Below are 9511 nucleotides of genomic sequence, written 5' to 3' on the forward strand. Positions count from 1 at the left end.
CACTAACGCTTCCGCCGTTCTATTTTGGTGGGGTGCTGCCGGGGTGATAAATTTCCACTGTACACCTTTATCAACACAATACTCTTTTAATAATTTCTTGTCAGCTCCTTGAATCATATTCTTCAGGTCGGTCAACGCTCCGACAAACTGCGTACCATTATCGCTGAGGATCATAGCAGGATATCCTCGGATAGAAAAGAATCGTCGAAGTGTTTGAATGAACTCCATGGCAGAACAATCAGTCGCGATCTCCAAGTGCACAGCTCTCGTATTTAGGCACGTAAAGATAATGCCATAATGCTTTGTTGTCTTGTTACGACTAACTTTGACTGTTAACGGACTGAAGTAATCACAGGAAACGTAGTGGAATGGAGGAGAATGAGGTGCTATGCGAAACGATGGTAGATCTGCCATCAACTGATTCTCAACTTGTGGGTTTGCTTCTTTACAAACTACGCAATTAGACTTGATTGTGTTTGCCAGGTCGTGTACTTTGAGTATCCAGTATCGTCTTCTTGTCTTTGCAGCTGTGGTCGCAACACCGGAGTGTCCCATTCGGTGAGCCCTTTTGGTTATCAATCGTGAAACTGTATGGTCATAAGGGAGCAACGCCGGGTGTCGTGTCTCATATGAAACTAGTGCATTGTCGATGCGACCACCTACTCTGATTACACCTTCTTCATCTTCAAAGGGAGAAAGTGTTCGGAAATCGTTTCTTTTCAGGCGATTCTTTAGACACTTCTGAGCTTCCTTAATCCAGACGGTTTGACTTCTCTCGAGATCTTTCGGGTTTAGTGACTCTTCATTTACCGAATCCTCCTTGCTAGGTCGTCCTATCTTCGCCAGGTACGCATTCTTGAATTTCAGTACCCAGGCTGTGACACGAACAAGTCTCGTCCAATCCATTATTTTTAATCCAGGCCAAGACTATTGTGCTATCTGTAAATAAAATAGGCCGTTGGCTGTGTGGCCAAATTAAGGCTAGAAATTGAATTCCGTCGCCCCTACCGCGGTGCTAACATATTTAAACGGGAATTAGGTAAATAAAATCTGCTGATTTCAAATATGTTTGTTCCCACACGTCAAACCACGCAGTTTTTTCATAATGTACAGCCAAAGTTCAGTATTTTTATCAACTGAGCGCCATTTTGAATTCTTCGGTATCTTTGATCTTTCGACTTCGTTACTTGAAGTATTCAGACGTACTCACGAAACGTAGGCGCATAAACAATCGAATCAGAAAATATGGATGATTTCCCAGAATAACGCTTCTTTCACGGCAATATTTTAATCATTTCGAAGATAAATCTGGCGAATTGTGACATTTAGCTTCACATTCAAGTTAGTACAGTCGATAAAATCTGGAAAAATTTTAAAACGGCTAAAAACATGGCTGGGAAACAAAATCAAATCACGACAAAAATTTGGTCATGTAAACTCTGATATTCTACAAATAATTCTAAAATACGTATAATATATATATATATATATATATATATATATATATATATATATATATATATATATATTAACAAATACTGGGTGTATAGAATGTTAGTTTTCATCCTCCATATCACTTCCCAAATCATCCTCCGAATCATCTTCAAGGCTTTCGCTGGATGCGTTGGGGCAATTTGTGCACCCAACGCACTGGCACATTTCATTGCACTTGTTGTTTGACTTTTTACAGGAACATCTTAAGGTTGAACACCCTGCCTTACATTTACAGTTGCAATCTTTGAGTAGCACATCTGGGGCACATTTCTTCGTCATCCACACCACATATTTCCCTCCTCATCAATTTTCCATCCATGAACAGTAGGTGAAGGTGCATCAATAATCTGAGTTGTTGCCCTTTTCCATACTGCTGCCTGGTAATTTGCCCGCTGCATGTGCTGTAAGAGACAGTCCTCGTTTGGAGGCAAGGATTCGTCAGAGAATTTGCCCATTCTGAATAGATTATACCTTGCTTCGTTGACAGATTCGGTCTCCTTAGCCCCATATAGCATACTGTCAATGACTCAAGGTTTTCTGGATGCGTTCATTCTACTGTAAATCATCTCCTAGGCGAGCAAGTGTATCAAGAGCTGTTTCGTCATTGGAAACTAACTTCCAGGTGGATATTTTACTTCGACCATAAAACGAGCTAGTGGAATCACACCCTAAAGGTGGTAAAGGAACGAACATTTATCCAGATTGTACTAGCTTTTTTTGCTGGTAATGATATGAACTATTCATATATTTTAGATTATAAACATTATAAACATTTGCAGACTAATTATTGCTTACCGGTATATGCATGAAATCCAACTAACGCTTTGCCTTCTTTCTCACCAATCTGCTGCTGAACACATCGTACATTTATGATACGAGTTTTCTCATTCACACCGGTCTCAAAGAACAATTCGCATTGGAGAATATGGCAAAAGTAAAGCATAATAATGAAGACGTCTGTATCGGGGCTCTTTATCAAAATGTTTCCATATGATTGAGATGCATGATTTGCATGCAGCAGCATTCTTGTGTCCGCTTCTTCATGATCACAAGATAATGTCGCTATTTCTCGAATCGTGAGAGGTGCACCTTCAATACCCGGCTTAAGGCGATGGCATTTGTCATCATGGCAAACGTAGACTACAATACCGCTAAACATAAATGATGCGTATGTACTCCACTGTTCAAACAAAAACCGAACAAGATCTTCTTTGTTTCGACCATGCTTAAGAAATTTGCTCCATTGTGTCGGCAGTTTCTGCTCAGCTCCGTATATATTGATTACTGCCAATCCACCGCTTGCCCGCTTGTTGCGTTCGAGGTTTTTGATGCTTACATCTGGATATCGGTCTACCACAAAATCGACACGCGAAGACTTGTGATAAATCGCCAAGTTTATCATCCTTGAAAACAACTGCTCTGCAAGTTCTCCAAACGATGAAGGTAGCTTCTTCGTGGACTGAATGATTGCCATTCCATCAAGAATAACTGCGTTTCCAGCCGGAAGACTATCGATTATGTGATCTTGCACACTTGACTCAATTGATGTCATCAACTTGCTCTTCTGGGTTTTGTGCAAAGTGCCCATCCCGGTTGAAAGAGATAAAGGAAATGGACCCAAGGAATAAGTTAGAACTTCCTTCATGTCAACATTTCTACTTTGTGCCAGCAAGAGCATTCGAGCGAATAGGTTACGGTTATTCTTAAGGGTGGCTTCAACACCTTTTGCTGAACTAACTTTAACTTTCTTAGTCATCGATGAAAAAGTTTTCAACTTCAGCTTGGGAATCGTTGAAAAAATATCAGGCTCTTGAACTAGTAATCTGTCTCTTAGAAAAGCAGTCACGCATTCTTCTCCTCGTTGTTTCGTTGTTAGTAAGTCATTCTTTACTTCTTGTGTAGCAACTAAACCACTTGACAAGTGAATCATTTCTGTTATATCATTATCCGTTTCAAAAGGATTTATCATATTCTGAAGCGTGTTCACTATACCCAAGACATCTTTCTCATGGCGAGTTCTTTGTGGCATGTCTAATTCCTTTCTTTTCCTATAAAGTTGAGGTATAAACATTAAAACGACGTTGACTTATATGAAAAAGAAAAATATTAATATACGGGACCTTTTAACTGTGTCAGTGCCTGCCATCTTCATGCATTCTCTTGTGATAGCAGATCTATCAGATTGAGAAAGAATCCATCGTTGCACCGCACCCCGGTTCAATGTTATTCCAACCATTCCTGAAAAAAAAAGTGTGTACTCTTAAAATCGGTGCATGGACATGCAACTGGAGAACTAGAAATCAATTAGGTCTTACCACCCGTAGTTTTCGAATCTCTATTTAATGTTTGCTCAATAGTCATGTCACACGCGATTGAGGAAAATCCATGATTCTGTTGGCGTTGCACAGTCCATTGCTGACGTAGATCTCCCAATATTGCTAAAAATAGAAAAAGTGGAAACAAGTATCTATTCAAAGAATTGATGAAATAGCACGACACACTAATCTTGTGTACACCAGCCAAATTTTGATTGGAATATAAGGCAAAAAACCATAAGGATGCGCGTGTTACCTGGATGTGTATCTGGTAATCTTGTCATTTCAAGCCAATATGCCGTTCCATAGCGGCAATAATTCACTCGATCACATCCGAAGTACCATGTTAGCATTGAACGCATAGTCGAGAGATGAAGTTCCCAATTTCCTTCTCGTGTAGCTCTATAGGAGTCGATACAACTTATTTCCCCAAAAAAACAGTTGTTGCATGCCTCTTGATTAAATATATGTTAACCACAAATTTCCAAAATTGAAGGTAGTTGTTATACAGTAAAAGAAGTAGGCCGATTAATATTCTCACCTTACAAATTGAAGTAATATGCCTGTCATTTCAAGGTAAGTACTCCACAATGCAAACGTTGGGTTGCCTTCACTTTCCTGCACAACAAAATCCTCGTATTTATCAACAATATGTGAGAATGGTTCAGCTGTAAGGCTATCCTGAAATTTCTCGTCTGGAAATATGTTCAGCAGGTCAGACGCGACTGAGTAGACATTATTGTAATCCTCAGAACTGAGGCTATCCAAAAATGCTTGGAAGCGAAGTCTATGCAGAGCTTCACTCATTACTTTGTGGCAATGCATACTTCGATTATAATGCTTTCCTGTTAATACACCCTTAATTTGTCCTTGTCCAACAACATCAGATTCGATAAGTATATCCTAAAAATATTACAGACATTTGTTACATAAACCTATATAGCTATCCTGCCCTAATCTCAAAAATCGACAATTAAATATTGTGATACAAGGAAGTTACGGTATGGAGAAAATATGCTCTTATACCTGTAACCCAGCATCCCTGAACATGTTCCCTATTGCACTCAGGAACGACATTGTCGCATGAAATTCGCCTAGCCTGACAACAAACCTCTTCATAAAAGTCGCATCTTTCCACCTGATAATATAGATAAAAACAAAGAATGTAATGCACGGAAGCGAGAGGTATGCAATGAAACAGGCTCCTTAGAAATTCTAATAACTCAAGAAGGTATCAGTTTGGTAAAAATGCCATTCGGCACTTTAGTATTTACCTAATCTGTTGAATCTTTGCATAGATTGCTTCATCAAAAACTAGGACGATGTGCTCTAGTGACAACTTATCTGCAATATCCACGCTCTTTAAAAGCGCTGTATACAATGTTGAGTATTCACTGGGGGATCCATCAATTATTGGTAGGTATCTGATTCGAGACATTGGTGGTATTGCTGATTGCCTTAGAAGAATGTTGAAACCTGTCCAACCAGGAAGTAACGTTCCGTAGTGATTCTGCAGCATCTTCATCACAAAATAGGCAATATCTAACCTCCTAGCAAGTTCTTGATGCAACGGGTCGTCTGTTTCGAAAATGGTTGATGAAACTGATGTATTTAGGAAGCTTGGTGTCTTCTTTTTGCCAAGGCTGTACGGAACCATAGCTTCACTTGGAGCCTGGAAAGTTCTCCCACCCTTCTTCAGCTGCTGTGAGACTACGGCTGGTTGATTGTCAAATGATTCCTCCCGTTGAATTAATATACCACCAAGTATATGGGTTTGTGTTCTAGAATCCTCCGAGAAGTCGTCGTTATCATACACCAGACAAGTAAACTTATGTTTTTCTGCGCCTTTTGGGATATAGCAGTCTGATTTTATAGCTAACCTAGCCAAGTCTGTTTCATATGTTAAAATGGCAGAGTGACTAGAACAGTGGCCAAAACCATTCAAAATTTGCGTGAGTTGTGATGACCGCGTAAGCTGTCTTACAGCCATACCTAGTCCTAACGACTTTGGTGTTTGTTTCCTTCCATTTGACGCTATAAACAACATGTCTTGACAGATCGACATCACTTTTGTCAACTGTGACTCTTCTAGTTCAAGCCGAGTCGACATTGTTGGATAATCTGAGAAGCCTAATGTCCAAGCAATGAAATTAAACAACAAAATTGGAACCATTTTATGTACTTGGTCTGTTGAGAGATCGACCGAGGATGGTGGCCAAGTTGCATTCATTGCAGGTGCTCTTTTTATGGCATCTTTTAAAGCCAAAGCAACATCGTAGAATTCTTTCAACGTTACTTCCTTTTTATCCATTGAAGCTTCAGCAATCATTTCATATCGCTATCGCTCTCAAATTCCTCAGTATCTACTGTTTCACGGGTCTCTGCTACTTCACCTACAGATAACTCTTCAACAAAGACCAGTTCACTTTGATTCCTGGTTGCAGGACGATGAAAGACAAGTTGTGGATAGTCTCTTTGTAGTCTAGCCTTCAGTCGAGTAGGACGGTAATTGGATGCATCAAGCTTTTCAAATTTCATAACTTGTTCCACAAAAATGTCGTGTAACACCCTCATTCGCATTATTTGTTTTTCTTCAATAAGCCTTTTGTCAATTATTTTCGAACAGAAGGCGATGTAGCTTGATTGGTATAGTTCATCAGTGGCTTACTAGTTGTGGATTTTCGGGTCAGGAATCTGCAGTAATCCAAATGACAATGCCTATGGTAGCGTACTTCTATAGCAACACAGTCTTTACCTCTAATATGTGCTAAAATCGACTCGTCTTTTTTCTTTTCTGCAGCCTCCCTCAAAAGTCCTCCGTTGAACGTTTCCGCCAGAACAAGCTTATCTAATTTTCGTTTTCTAGTAACCTATAAAATATACGTCAGTGATTAACTATTACGGTTTGAAAGTAGTCGAGCCGCGTTCGCAGCCACTTAAAAATATATTTGTTTTGTAAGGTAACTTTTAGATCACCTTGTCCACTTTGTACGCATCTTGTCTTTTACAAATTATGCACCGTTCTGGTAGAACGTGTCTGTTTCGTCTGGGAATCGCTTCACTACCGCTAATCAATGTCCGTGGTGATATACGCACAGGTGCAGGTGCTGGTCGGTTGATAACAGGAGTGCTCGGTTCACCATGGCTGGATGCTTCAACAGTCATTTCCTTTTTCTTCATTCTTTTCTCGGCTCTTTCGATTTTTGTTTTATCACAGAAACGAACATAGCACTCTTTGTGATATCGCGCATTTGCAATTTCCTCTGGCACTAGCTCATTTTCCGAATCAAGTGACCAATGTTTCATAAACTCAGCAACATTGGCGGCGATTTTGCTTTGCTCGCCGTCCAAATTGACCCACTTTTGACAATACTCGCTTATTTTAGCAAATGTATGCGGTGTTAACTGACACAATTCACCAGACTTTCCTTTAAAACGAATAAAACATTGCCGTTTGGTGAATGGCATTTTCCTGATAAGGGCTAAAACTACGATGTGTGGATTGTGGGGCAGGCAAAGACTGTCAGATTTCTTATGCGGAATAACGACTCAGATCGACCTATGTCAAATGTGTAATTAAAATGGAAATAACAACACACCGAACTAAACCAATATGAGCATATTTATTTCCTTTACACGTCTTTTATAAATACCTATTTCTATATACAGTATAATAAAACCTTGGCTTGTCCTTGAGCAATACTAACACCAAGTCCATGAAGAAATAAGCAATTTAATACTTGGAAAATCTTATTAATTACTATATTGGAAGTTATAGTACATAATCTTGTTATATTTCTGTAATGGAAACTTTTATATACCCGTATTGTACAAAATATTCTATGATATACGAGATATAGACAATGCGTTTAACGCTCGCGATGTCCAACATTGGTCACGATTTGAGTACGTTTTTCATCCAAACTAACCCTCGTTTTTAACTCATTCAGGTTTTATCAACTGTGTTAACTTGAACGAGAAGAATTCCCTAGATTTACCTTCGAAATGAATAAAACATTGTCGTGCAGAAAGCGTTCTTCTTGGTGGTTCATCCATATTTATATTTTATAATTTGAGTTATTTAATATGAGCCCACGTTTCTCGAACACTTGCAATACTTCAAGTAATGTAGCCGAAAGATCAAAGATACCGCGGAATTCATAATGGCTCTCAGTATATGAAAATATAGAACTTTGGCCGTGAGTTGTGCAAAAACTGCGCGGTTTGGCGTGTGGGAACAAAGATATTTGAAATCAGCACACTTTATTTTCCTAAACCCAGCTAAAATATCTTAGCACCGCGTTGGGGGCGACGAAACTGAGTGTTTTTGCGTCACAGCCAACGGCCTAAAATACTTTCTTGGAGCTCGATCCGAATTTCTCGCTCTATCGCTTTGCACAACCTGCTTGCCAACACAGCTGCTTGGAGCTCTAAACGTGGGATAGTTAGCTCTTTTAACGGGGCAACTCGTGATTTGGCCGCAACAAATCTAACTTTGATATCTCCTGTGGAATTTTCACTTCTCAGATATGCACATGTCCCAAATGCACCTCGCGATGCATCGGCAAATACACATGACGTTGGCGGCTCGACCACTTTCCCTGGACAAATACATCTCTCAAACGATACGTCATTCAGCTGCTCCATCTCTTTGAAGTACGATGACCATTTCTCTTGAATGCTTGGAGGCAGCTCATCATCCCAGTCTACTCCTTCTTCCCATAGTTCTTGGAGGCTGATCTTTGCTCTTACGAGGAAGGGCGAGGCAAAACCGATGGGATCGTAAATTCTAGCAACCTGACTTAAAATCTTACGCTTGGTGAGATCGGCTGTGCAGAATTTCACAGCCTCAATTTCAAATTTGTATTTCAGGACATCTTTCAACCTATCCCACGCCACGATACACCAAGTACTTTTGCTTCTGGTTTACATTTTGGCACTTTGATTTCACTTGCTTTCGTGTCACGGTCGTCCAAATCTGTATTCGATTGCCAACTTCACTTTGAATCCACCCCTCTCAAGGATGCTGTCAATATCACCTGTAAGTTTCTTGGCTTCTTCTTTTGTGTTAACTGAGTGAAGAATGTCATCCATATAGGTGTTGACTTTATTGGTACGTGCTGCTTCCGGGTTAATACTCTTTCCTTCCTCGGCTGTCTTTTGCAGCGCGACTTGAGCCATGGCTGGTGCAGGCTTGTCACCAAACGTTAATACATTCATTGCATAAGTGTCAGGCGGTCTGTCCGTTTCTAAATTTCTCCACAGGAATCTGTGTACGTGTCTCTCTTCCAACGGGATGAGCACTCGTTGATACAATTTTGATATATCAGCAGCTACAGCGACCTCATTTTCTCTGAAGCGCAGAATGAAATCCGACAGATCCACTGGGTTGGCATATTTAACATGGAGAACAGAGGTTGTCACTTTATTCAAGTCTTGGGGTGGCGATCCAAAAATCACCCAACCCAGCAGAGATTTCCGAGCAATCAAACGTTCAACTTGTTTGGTCGGGCCGGTATGCATGTATGCGTGGTTGATTCCAATTAGAAGATCAACATGGCCTCTGCCACGACTGACTTTCTTCTTCTCCAAGTTGAACTGCTCTGCTAGCTCGCTTGATCGAACACCTTTAATTTCTTCGCTGATGCAGGTAAAGGAAGAAGATATGGAAAGACATGATCATGTTGCAACAGAGTCCACCC

The 9511-nt window shown here is 40.2% G+C and overlaps 2 protein-coding genes across 2 annotated transcripts; both read right to left on the minus strand.

The window, feature by feature from the left end:
• Positions 1 to 2046: 2046 nt before the first annotated feature.
• LOC114526784 lies at positions 2047 to 6138 on the minus strand. Its single transcript, XM_028548304.1, has 8 exons — positions 5084 to 6138; positions 4836 to 4947; positions 4351 to 4712; positions 4066 to 4211; positions 3810 to 3932; positions 3615 to 3732; positions 2290 to 3542; positions 2047 to 2162 (listed from the first exon to the last, which is right to left on the minus strand). The coding sequence occupies exons 1-8, from the start codon at positions 6136 to 6138 to the stop codon at positions 2047 to 2049; spliced, it is 3285 nt and encodes a 1094-aa protein (XP_028404105.1).
• Positions 6139 to 6421: 283 nt separating this feature from the next.
• Positions 6422 to 9029, minus strand: LOC114526785. The gene is made up of 4 exons (XM_028548305.1): positions 8806 to 9029; positions 8360 to 8694; positions 6786 to 7237; positions 6422 to 6679 (listed from the first exon to the last, which is right to left on the minus strand). Exons 1-4 carry the CDS (start codon positions 9027 to 9029, stop codon positions 6422 to 6424), a joined length of 1269 nt encoding a protein of 422 aa, XP_028404106.1.
• Between the last annotated feature and the right edge of the window lie 482 nt (positions 9030 to 9511).

This window comes from Dendronephthya gigantea, unplaced genomic scaffold (genome assembly GCF_004324835.1).
Source record: "Dendronephthya gigantea isolate DGI-Jeju-01 unplaced genomic scaffold, DenGig_1.0 000041F, whole genome shotgun sequence".
Taxonomy (NCBI): Eukaryota; Metazoa; Cnidaria; class Anthozoa; order Malacalcyonacea; family Nephtheidae; genus Dendronephthya; species Dendronephthya gigantea.